Source organism: Salvia hispanica, chromosome 4 (genome assembly GCF_023119035.1).
Source record: "Salvia hispanica cultivar TCC Black 2014 chromosome 4, UniMelb_Shisp_WGS_1.0, whole genome shotgun sequence".
NCBI lineage: Eukaryota > Viridiplantae > Streptophyta > Magnoliopsida > Lamiales > Lamiaceae > Salvia > Salvia hispanica.
In genome coordinates, this window is record NC_062968.1 from 7,048,890 (window position 1) to 7,060,527 (window position 11,638).

At 36.3% G+C, this 11,638-nt stretch overlaps 2 protein-coding genes across 2 annotated transcripts; one reads left to right on the top strand and one right to left on the bottom strand.

Annotated features, from left to right (window-relative positions):
• Positions 1 to 704: 704 nt before the first annotated feature.
• LOC125219934 (endonuclease 2-like) lies at positions 705 to 2,346 on the bottom strand. The gene is made up of 9 exons (XM_048122029.1): positions 2,230 to 2,346; positions 1,999 to 2,167; positions 1,827 to 1,922; positions 1,688 to 1,743; positions 1,535 to 1,618; positions 1,344 to 1,439; positions 1,198 to 1,259; positions 1,047 to 1,120; positions 705 to 961 (listed from the first exon to the last, which is right to left on the bottom strand). The coding sequence occupies exons 1-9, from the start codon at positions 2,344 to 2,346 to the stop codon at positions 864 to 866; spliced, it is 852 nt and encodes a 283-aa protein (XP_047977986.1). The 3' UTR covers positions 705 to 863.
• A 5,849-nt stretch (positions 2,347 to 8,195) lies between these two features.
• On the top strand, positions 8,196 to 8,903 carry LOC125220276. Its single transcript, XM_048122434.1, has one exon. It carries the CDS (start codon positions 8,196 to 8,198, stop codon positions 8,901 to 8,903), a length of 708 nt encoding a protein of 235 aa, XP_047978391.1.
• Positions 8,904 to 11,638: the final 2,735 nt, after the last annotated feature.

Sequence of the window (11,638 nt, forward strand, 5' to 3'; positions counted from 1 at the left end):
AAATATTTTACAAATTTTAAATTATTAAATTTTTGAATATTTTATAAGTTTAATTCAATTTTATATTTACTATAGGTAAAAAATATTTTATAAATTTTAATATTTTTTATTATATGTATTAAAATATTTTATGAATATTAACATATTTTGATATAGGTAAAACATATTTTATAAATTTTAATATTGAATTAATTAAGTTAATTGGTTAATTAGATTTATAATTAAGTTATTAATTTAGTCAAATCACGTTTGACCGTTAAATTCAACGGAAAATATTAATTTGGATCAAAATATAGTGTTTGTGACCAAAAGATAAACCTTAATACTTATTATAAAGAATAAAAAAAAATTTGAACAAATGTAGAGAACCAAATTTTGGCTTTTAGTCTTCTATAAATTTTCGTCTTCCAACATCAGGTCGAAATACCGGCGAAACCGATTTAAATAGTTTTGGTGAAATCCATACGTCATACCTCAAATCGTGCCAAAACTCACATTATCATTCCTTTTTAATTATGTAACAAACCAGATGCAATTGCCAACAACTTATACCCCAAATTAAATCTCAGATTATATCAGTAATATTTATTTATTTTTCATCTTTTAACTATTGAAAATTACTTACTTATTAATACCGAAAACAATATTAATGAAATATCAAAAATTAAGTAGTATAATTTATAAATACTTAATGTTACATATTTCATATTTTAATGTTCGAATTATATAATTTTGTGTCGAGTCCAACATTGGCATCTTTTTATAAATAATTTCAGAGTGACCTCTTAATTATTTATAATATTCCAATTAGCAGGCATAACATTATTTTAAACAATAGTACATTTTTGGTGTTTGAAGAGTAGTTAGCGTGCAAGTATGCGATTTAGAGTTGCTGCTAGTCGAACCCCTGCTTGAGCTATTCGCATTTCTACAATAGGCAATCGCGTCTTGAAGTATTCATCTGCAATATCGTGAAAAAACCAATCAAAAAAAACAATTCCTCAATACAATAAAACTTAGTATTTTGCTAAAATTAATTAGTAAACCTCCAAGTACTGAACCAGTTTGGACTCCCTTATAAGCCCACTCACAAGCTGCTTTGATGCTCTCTGTTGCATACCTGAAATCCACACATTATTACACTTCTGCATTTCTGATTTTTTTAGTCTTCAATTTCTTAATTTTTTCTAAACCTACACATTTGGACATGTTTCTGTCATGCAAGCCTCCCATTCATTCACTTGCTTTGCCCATAGACCCTGTTTTTAAAATCCCAAAAATTATAAAAAACATTAATGTAATGCAATTAAATATACATGTGACTTATGTAAATGTGGATTTACATTTATTTTCTGTTGAATTTGGTTGATGAATCCATCTAGAGTTGTAGCAGATGCTCCTTTTCCCTGTGCACTTTTTATTATATCAGTATCCCATACCTGTTACAAATAATCAACAAAAAAGCTGAGATTTAGACCATGAAATTATGACTCATTTTTATTACCCTGTTTAATTAAAATCAAAGTTATCTCACATGATGTAGCTCTGAGGCTCTGTTGAACCATCGCACATTGATGGTGTTACCTCCTTTGTCCGAGGCAAATCCCGTGTGTAACGGCTGCAAATATTTCATCATTTTTATCACCAAAAAAAATTCAGAATTTGATTTGTTAAAGTAGTTCTTTACCTGATGAATGTCTCCTATAAAATGTGACAGGAAGAGCAACGCCTCTGTTAGATTATCTAATTTAATTATGTTTACAACAATTAGATATGGAACAAATAATTAAAAGAATTAATTTATGATATCTGAATGCATCATTTACATTGGGGCATTTTCTTAAGGTTTAGTTGTGTAGTATAATTGTTGATTGCTCCTTCCAAACAATTCTCATTCACTCCTACTCTATCTTTGCAATCCCCTGCAATTTCATTTTTATTTTATTTTATTTAGTTTAAATCAGAAAACCTCACAAAAAATCAGAAAAAAAATGTAACTGGCATATGAGTAGGAGCAGAGGCTTTCAGGGGTGTTGATGAAGTGTAGTGACGATGACCACCGGTAGCGAAACTTCACTGTGTCGGCCCACGGGCACAACGCTCCAAAATCGCCGTTTATTGGTAGCAGTTTTTGAAATGCTGCTAATGCTGGTTTGGTAAGCCTTGCCTGTTGCATATGTTATTGTTACGTGTGATTCAAAGAATGGAGAGCGAAACGTGAGGACGAACCTGCGCGATTCGGCAGATGGCTGTATGGCCTTCAAAGCCCCAACCATATGCAAATGGAGTTGCAAGTGTGAGTGAAAATGAGATCAATAGTATATGAAAAAGTTTCCTATTTTCCATGGTTGAATATATCAATGTGTGTGTGTGTGTTTTTATAAAGATGTAGTAATGTGCTCTATAGTATGGTCTAAGGAATGGTTGAGTAACTTTATGGCTACTTTGTAGATAAATGAAAAAGTATTTTTGCCAAAAATTTATGTGAGGGAATATTTCAGTTATACTTCGACCTCAATAATGAAGCTAAAAGGAATTGACTTCACTCATATTTCAACTTAGGAGATTTCGATAAATGTTGGCAACTGATTTAGGTTTTTGGATGATTGGGTTTTAACCTTTTTGATCCTTATAAAATTTTATTTGCACTTTTAATTTCTGGACATATAGTAATGGAGAATGAGTTAATGAAATGTAGACGTCACTTTTTATATATTGGTTTTATAATAAAATGTAAGTGTAATGATTTAAGTTGAATGGTGGGATCACCTATCTAAAATGAAAAAAAAAAAGACAAATGGAACTTTAAATCGCAGACATACTGAAATGGCAAAATGGGAGATCACTGAATGAGCTCGGAGTTTTTACTTAAAAGGCCCGAGTACACTAAATAATTACATAAAACATAAACATTTAATTGATCTTTAAGTCGTTTTAGAAAGTACCAAATTTGTTTTTTCTGGTCCCAGTAAGGTGGTACACTAAATCAAATCCATGGTATTTTTTACTATTTGGACAAGTTTTCAACCACTCAAAGGTACGAAGGGTATTTTTTGACTTTCATAAAATCAGGGTAGAACTGTCATTAATTCTCTCTCTAGTACTAGGTATTCTAGTATGAAATTTTCTTATAGTTTGGATATCTAAAATGATATTTGTATTATTTAAGCAGAAACTTCTTTATTTCATATCTGCTTCCCTATTCAAGTTAGTTTTTGAAATAATATCATATTCAATACTAAAAAAAATATGGCATGCAGTGCATAGTTTGAAATAATATCAAATTAAAAAAGTTGTAATTATGAGGGGACAAAAATGTCCGTCTCGCTTCTGGGGATATTTTCGGGCGAAAATAGTGCAAAAGGACCAATTATGAAATAAACCCTATTGTAAATATTTTTAAAAAGTTCAGGAACTATTGACGAGATACACTCATAACTAAGGGATTGTTTTTGTAGTTCACACTTTAAATAATTATGTAAAAATAAGTATTTTAAATTGTCATATTCTGTGAGGGATAGTTAATTGTTAAGAATATCCATTTTTACAACAGCAATTTAAATTTCTTAGCACCAAAAATTTTACTAATAGTTTTAAAAAATTAGTAAAAAAATGTAAATATAATGAAACTGTATATGACGAAACAAAAATTAAAAAAATAATCATGCTTCGTAAATAAGTATTCAATGAGCCAACCTATTTAATTTATTGCACACTAACATTTTTGGTGGCCAACTTATTTGCATAAATTAGGCCCAAAGTATTTCAATTATTTAACTTGACTAAATTAGCAGAAGAAGATATACGATCGTCTCATTCATCTTTCCAACATCAGTTTTCTCACTTTTGCAACCCCTTCTCCTCTTTATTTAACTTGACTAAATTAGCAGAAGAAGATATAAGAAGATATACCTCTCCTCTCTCCTCTTTAATTTTTGAAAAAAGTAGAAGGTTTCAGGTGGGGTTGAAGCTTCTGTGGGGTCGGACTGGAGTTGTGCTGCGTGCTGGGTCGAAGGTCGAAAATGAAGTTTTCTGGCAGCGCTCGGTGGACCGCCTGTGGGGTCGGTCGACCCTACTTGAGTCCCCGACAATTGATATCAGTTGGCAACTGATATGGTTCGTGTCACCAACTAATATATAATTACTTATGTTTTAAATTATTTAAAAATAATCATAACTTAGGACACTAAACAAAGTATCTCTAAGTTGAGGATAAATTCTTTTAAACTTTGTTTTTTTAGGACGCTTACATTTGTATTCCTCCGTTATAGTTAGGACCAAAATATGAGGATGTTTTTCAAGCATTGATGGTATTTAGAAACACAAATAATTAAGCATTAAAAATATCTTTATCAATATTTTAGTGCTAATTGTAATAGAATCCTATATTTTTGCTGGTCTAGCTTATGAGTTTAATCCATATTGTGCACGTCCCCTCATTTCAATATTTCATGCGACACATTCCATTAATTGATATAGTTAAATCTAAGTATCACTCGTTTAAAAAACTTTGTAGTTCTCCCTCCCATTTTAGCAAGACTGATCTCACTAATATTAACCACTGGTCCGTAAATTACAATTCGATATATCAATACTTCACTTAATTAACATTTCTAATAATTGGTTTAGAATGCAATAATTTAAGTAGTACTCCATGTAGTTGATGCTATGCATACATCTCCATCAAATGTATCTCTGTATAGTAATGTTTCGAATTCACGAATGTTCAAATAAAATGCTACATTCATTGAGAGAAAGCAACCTTTTTTGCTAAAAATGCAAAAGAAAAAAAAGTAATGTCTCTATTTCTCTAACCAAACAGATTTAAAGTACTCATGTCTATGGACAGTAATTGAGGTAGCGACATCATTTTATGTTTGGACATATCATTCGTCATTCATAAAATTATTGACATTACTTAATTATTATTCCACACCGCGAAGTTAAGTAGTATACGTAGAATGGTCTGCAAACTATTGTTAATTTGTAATATATTATTGTCTAATGCGCATGTTGTCCGAATATTAATAAATTCAAAAGATTATTGTCTCGGTTACAATTTTACAAGTAAGTCTAAGTGGAGTCACAGTTTATTAGTACAATTTTGAAATTGAATATTTAATTTACTTTATATAAACTCTAAATTCAAGTGAAATCAAAGCAGCCTCGGATAAAAAAATTGTAATAATTGGGGAATAAAAAATTAATAATAATGGATGATTATTGAACCAAAATAATGTAGGAAATTAAGGTATACTTGCTATTCCACGAGACTCAAATTGCAACCAAAAGAAATACTCCCTCCGTCCTAAGATAAGTGACTTGTATTCCTTTTTGGGGTGTCCCATTATAAGTGACCTATTTCCATTTTTAGCAAAAAGTCATCTCTCTTACTTTATTCTCCACCTACTTTATTCTCTCTTCTCTCCTCTACTTTTCCCTCTCTCATATTTTACTCTCTCCACTTTAACTTATTTAAATACCATTCCTTAAATCCCGTGCCCAAAAGAAGTAGGTCACTTATCTTGGGACGGAGGGAGTAGTAATTGAAAAACAAGATATACTTAGAGCATCCTTAACGCATAGGGGCCGGGCGCAACTCGTGAGTCCCGGCCCGAGATCAGCGTTGGAGCATATAGTGGCACGGCTCGGGAAGGACGCAGTTGCGTCTTGGGGCCGCTTTTATTTACCTTTCCTCGTTGGAGATGCTCTTAGAGCATCCACTATAGGGGCGGCGCGCCGGCCACTCCGATCGCGGCTTAGCCGCGGCGGGCTACTGCGGAGGACGCGTCCGCCCCGAAGGCGGCGTGGACGAGCCGGAGAAGAGAGAAGCGCGGCGGTCGCCGTTTTTATTTTAATTTTTTTTTTTTTCGAATTTGTAATTATTTTTTTGGCTTATTTAAATACCCCACCAATTTGTTTTTCACTCCACACCCATTTTCACTCCACCTCCAATTTCACTCTTCAGAATTTTATACCAAATGCACGGGAGAGACGAAGATTCACCCGACACGGAAGAATCGGGATACGGATACTATCCTTCTTCCCAGCCATCTCCGCTGTGGGTATCGAGTCCCACCCCCCGGGGATCGAGTCCCAGTCCCCCTCCATTCCAGTCGTGGTCACCGACATCCCCGCCGTGGCAACAAACCCAATATCGGGGTCAGTCATCTCATCAGAGGAATTTGGGTCGTTCGGCATTCGGAGATTATCGACCCACTATGAACTCGCCCAACCATCCGCATCCGGATACCCCTTCTCACTCTTTCCAGCGCACCCAGACTCCTTTGTCTGATTTCGATAGGTTCACACTGGAGCAGATGATGGGGCTGATGAGTCCGGGCCTACCGGAGACCCCGCCGACGAGATGTTCCGGCGACGGCGGTGGTGGGAGAGGCGGCGGCAACGGTGGTGGTGGGAGGGGCGGCGGCAACGGCGGTGGTGGGAGAGGCGGCGGCGACGACGGTGGGGTGAAGGCCGACGGCGACGGGGATGGCAGCGGCAGCGGCGGTAGCGAGTCGGGGCGGGCACTACACCAAAGACAAGTCGATTGTTGTGGCGAGGGCATGGGATGCCGTCACATCAGACCCCTGTGTTGGCACCGATCAGACCGAGATGGGCTTTTGGAAGCGCGTTTTGTTGACCTACAATGAGTTCAAGCCGAGAGGCGCCAAACCGCGTGATGCGGAACAAATCCGGAAAAAGTTTGGGAGGATTCTGACACCCACCAGGAAGTTCGCGGGCATCTACGGCAACAACCTTCTCAACGCTGAGAGTGGCCACAACGAAGCCGACGTGAAGGCTCTGTCTGTATCCCAATACAACGCGCTATGGAAGCCTAAGTTCACCCACTGGGAGGAGTTTCTCGTTCTCGAGAACTGCCCGAAATTCAAGTCCATCTATACAGAGGAGACTGAAGGTCAAGGGGCAAAGCGCAATAGACGCAACAGAGCCGGGAACTACAGCAGCAGCAGCGGCGGACAATCAATCGACCTCAACGACGCCCAAACGGAGGAGCCCTCTGATACACACACTAGGCGCTCACGCCCTCCGGGGCAGAAGGCCAGTATCCTCGTTAGCCGCCCGAATGTCTGCAGTTCCTCCCGCTACTCGGCGTCCGCGTGTCTGGATCGCGCAGCGCGCGCAGCACCTTCTGGAGCTCGGGTCCGTGGACCCTGGGCCCCATGTGGTCTTGAACAGGAACCTGAATGTGCAGTTGATGAAACAACTGCAAGAGAACTGCCGTTTCTACGAGTCCGCCACCGACCCGATCACCAAGGCGATATACTATGAGCTCATGTGCAGCGGCTTACGGGGGCAGGGGCGACGCCGGGGGCGGCGGGGGCAGGGGCGGCGGCTCCGGGGGAGTGGGCGACGAAGAAGAGGCAGAGGATTCCGACTCCGCCACCGAGTAGATGGTGGCGGTGTTTTTATTTGTTTTTATATGTTTTTTTTTATAAAATGTTCGTTGTATAATTTTCCGGTATCCATTAATACAACGAATATTTGGTCTCATCGCACTTTTTAATTTTATTATTATCTCGTTTTCTAATTATTTTTAGTCCTAGAATTTTAAGTCTAATTGAATTAAAATATACAAAGAATAAAAATAAAGTGAAATGTGGCTAACAAAAGTGTCCACTATTGCTGCGGAAATTTTTTTTTTGTGGCCGTGGACAAATAAAAAGTGGCTATAGACAAAAAAAAAAGTGTCCACCAAAAAATATCCTCCTATAATAGATGCTCTTAGTGCTCCCACGACTTCTCAAAGATAATAAGATATCCGTGCAACTCAGTAAACACGTGCAAACACCACGGAATTCCATTCCTAAAAAAAAGATGTCAAGCGATGTATGCGTGTGATTATTTGCAGTGAGACGTGGTAATTACCGCACCTTATTATTAAACCCAGCATCATAACCACATTATCAGGCCACCTGCCCGCCAAATTCACCCACTTTCACTTTCGCTTTCACTTTTCCTTTCATTCTCTCTTTACCCTACAAAGAGATGCCTTAGCCTTTCGGTGCTTAAATTCAATCGCTTTCATTCTTTTTCCTCAATCACTTGACACAAACAAAATGTCAATCTCCATGTCCCTCTTCACTCCTACACCCAATTATCTTCCTTTCCTTTAATTCTACAATAAATATCCTCACCTTCATTAACTCTTCTGGTATTCATATTCTCCATCAATGGCGGTCGATGTCTGCTCAGAAATTCTCAGCCCTAGAATCTCCTTCTCTCACGACCTCAACGAATTGGACTCCGTCCCCGTCGAATCGCACAATCATCTGCATTTGAATCCTACAATCGACTTCGATTTCTACATCCCCCAAGATCTCCAACTCTCCTCCGCAGACGAGCTCTTCGCCAACGGCAAAATCCTCCCCCTCCCCCTCCAGATCAAATCCACCGCTCCACCCACCCAAATCGCCCCCAATTTTAACAAAAACGACAATAATTCGAAGAAGAAGCGGCTCGTCGAGTTCCTCGAGGAAGAGGGGAAACCAATCGCGAAATCGTTCTGGCAATTCCGGCGCAGCAGCAGCGTCAATTGTGATCGCGGTGGCGGCGGCCTGCTGCGATCGCTGCAGTTTCTGACGCGGAGCAACTCCACGGGATCCGTTCCCAATCCGAAGCCCTCGGTATTGGCCAAAGTGATGCAGAAGCAGAATTCGCTGCGGGAAGCGCCGATTAATCGGCGAAGCTCTCCGGCGCCGGGGCTTAATAATCAATTCTACCATTACAATAAGCCGTCGCTGGGGAAGAGCAGCAGCAGATCGTACAACAATGGAGTTCGGATTACTCCAGTTTTGAACATTGCCCCAAATTATACTGTGAGTTTATTCAGAATCGGCTCTCTTTTTTCAAGCAAAAAATCAAAGAAGAAGAGAAAATGATACCAACACTTTATTTTTTATTTTCTTCCTCTTTTTTATTTAATTAAAACTTGTACAGATTCAAAGTTTTACTTTTGAAATCAACATATTTCTTTTGATTGAATTATTGTCTATCCGCTTATCTGGAAACCATTGGCTACCACAGTAACATGTAAAAATTTTATACCAGTAATAACTAATAACTTTCAATTCTGTGTATTAAAATTATCAAGACATAATTATATCAACACAATATACAAATTTAAATATCAACATAAAGACATAAATTTATCAACACAAAAAAATTGATAAATTTATATCTTTGTATTGATACTTTTAACCTACAAAATTGATATTAGTTACTCTTTCCGTCCCAAGGAAGATGACCACTTTCTTGGGCGGCACGATTTTATGCAACTTTATTTTGTGTGTTAAATGGAGAGAGTAAAGTAAGAGAGAGGGGATAAAGTAGAGATAAAGTGTTTTTCATTTAAAGTAATGGGTCATCTTGGTTGGGACAAATCTAAAAAGGAAAGTGGATCATCTTTAATGAGACGAAGGGGGTATTAGTTATTATCGTAACTTAGTTAGTATTTGATCACACACCATTTTTTTTTTTAATTATTTTAAAGATAAACCATTAAATGCTGCAAACAAATTGAAGTTAGAGCGGTAAAAATTCAAAAAGAAAAGGCGTCATTCAATGGGTTTGTCCATTATCATGTGTTCCGTTAATTTGAATCCTGCTTTTAAGTATGTGGTGTGGAAATAATGTAGCTGGCAGTTGTTGTTTTCATCCTTTTGCTTTAATTTATGAGGGTTTTTTTTTTGGATTAGTTGAAAATATATTGGTTTGCTTCTAAGTGAGGATATATATGTTTATAGTTGTATTGTACAACAAGACAAGATTTGAATTGGATCCAATGAAAAGTTGTAAGAGAATATTTATCAATGATTGCAAAAGTGTTATCTCTGTAAATCACTTTACAAACCAACATTGCACCACTACAATGTTTTAGGCCTTCAACTTTTGACCAAAAATATGTTAGGGTATGCTCATTAATTAAAATGAATATGATGGAAAAAGAATAATTACAGTTGTAAAATATAAATATTTTGTTTTTTGTGTGGATAATATTCTAGTCATTAGGTAAAGAATGGGATATAATCAAGTTGGTTAAGAAGTCGTGCCATTTGGCTGTTTCCTTGATACCATAACCATTTATAGAATATACTAAGATAATATACTTCACCTGTTCCATAATAGTAGAGTTATTTTGCAATTTTGGTACGTTCCATAGTAGTTGAGTCATTTCCCTTTTTAGTAAAAGTCAATACATTTTTTCCTACTTACTTTACTCTCTCTTACTTTATTTTCTCGTTATTTCTCTACCTCTTTTTCTTTCCTACTTTATCATTCATTTACTTAACACACTTAACACATTTTTTCTTAATCTTTGTGCCGAAAAGAAATGCATCCACTACTATCACTACAAAAAACTGTCGGTTTACTAGCGAAAAATTTTGTTGCTAATTCGCATAATTCCGCTAGTAAAATGGATTAGAGCAACGCATTAGCAACAGATCAACACTGCTAGTAAATTCCTTGCTGCTAAATTTAGCAACAACCAAAATTGTGCTACTAATGGTTTAGTAACAAATTAGTAACAGAATGTGTCTGTTGATAATTGTTGGCATCAAAAGGGAATCAAAAAATTTAGCAACAAACTTAGTATGTTGCAAATTGTTAGCAACGAATTAGCAATGCACCAAATTTGCTCCTAAATTGTTGGAATCAAAAAGGGATCGAAAATATTAGCAACAAACTTAGTCCGTTACAAATTATTAGCAACGAATTAGCAGTGTACCAAATTTGCTCCTAAATTGTTGGAATAAAAAAGTGATCGAAAATATTAGCAACAAACTTAGTCCGTTACAAATTGTTAGCAACGAAATTAGCAGCGCACCAAATTTGCTCCTAAATTATCTGCATCAAAAAGGGATCGAAAAAATTAGCAACAAACTTAGTCCGTTACAAACTGTTAGCAACACACTTAATTAGTCCTAAAATTATCAACAAATTAGCAATAAGCTCAATTCGGCCCAAATTTAATATTTAAAAAAAATCATTGATTGGTATTTTGCTACTAAGTTTAAGTTACACATTATTGTTTCAATTATTTGTTTGTTTATCCAGTTACAACAAATTGCTTATAGCAAACCAACAAAATATAAAATAAACAACATCAATTTGTAGACAAGTAATATAGATTGATAAAGTAATAGTAATGTACTTTTAAAAAAAAACATGAAATCTGGTACCGTTATAAGTTTAAACTATACTAGTTTATAAATAAAAAAACAAATGTCAATCTACTAATTCCGCAGATCATCACGACTAGACTGACAGTAGAGTGACTACAGTGTTGGGACTGCTGGGGCATGTACTGGTTGATACTCTCTTTTATAGTCTTCACTTCTTCTATCGTACCATGAACGGTTCATACACACAGTCATTGATTTGAACAACTTTTTCCGCCGTCTATTTATCAAAATATAATAAGACTAACATTACTACAAATAATAAATCTACTATAAGAATTTTTATATATTACACACTTACCAAACCCAGTATGTGTATTCCTTTGAAATTGCTTCCTTCCATCCAGAAGTATGTGCCCATCTAGATTGACATCCACAAGTGCTGCATTCATATCTCGTTCTAATAATAAAAGAAATTTGACATTAAAAATGTA

Excerpts from the sequence above, each read along its gene's own strand:
- LOC125219934 (XM_048122029.1), bottom strand. The coding sequence starts at position 2,346 with ATGGAAAATAGGAAACTTTTTCATATACTATTGATCTCATTTTCACTC. Across the intron at positions 1,923-1,998 it reads CTGCTCCTACTCATATGCCA|GGGATTGCAAAGATAGAGTA; the intron begins GTTACATTTTTT and ends ATGAAATTGCAG. Across the intron at positions 1,260-1,343 it reads AAATTCAACAGAAAATAAAT|GGTCTATGGGCAAAGCAAGT; the intron begins GTAAATCCACAT and ends TTTTAAAAACAG.
- LOC125220276 (XM_048122434.1), top strand. The coding sequence starts at position 8,196 with ATGGCGGTCGATGTCTGCTCAGAAATTCTCAGCCCTAGAATCTCCTTC.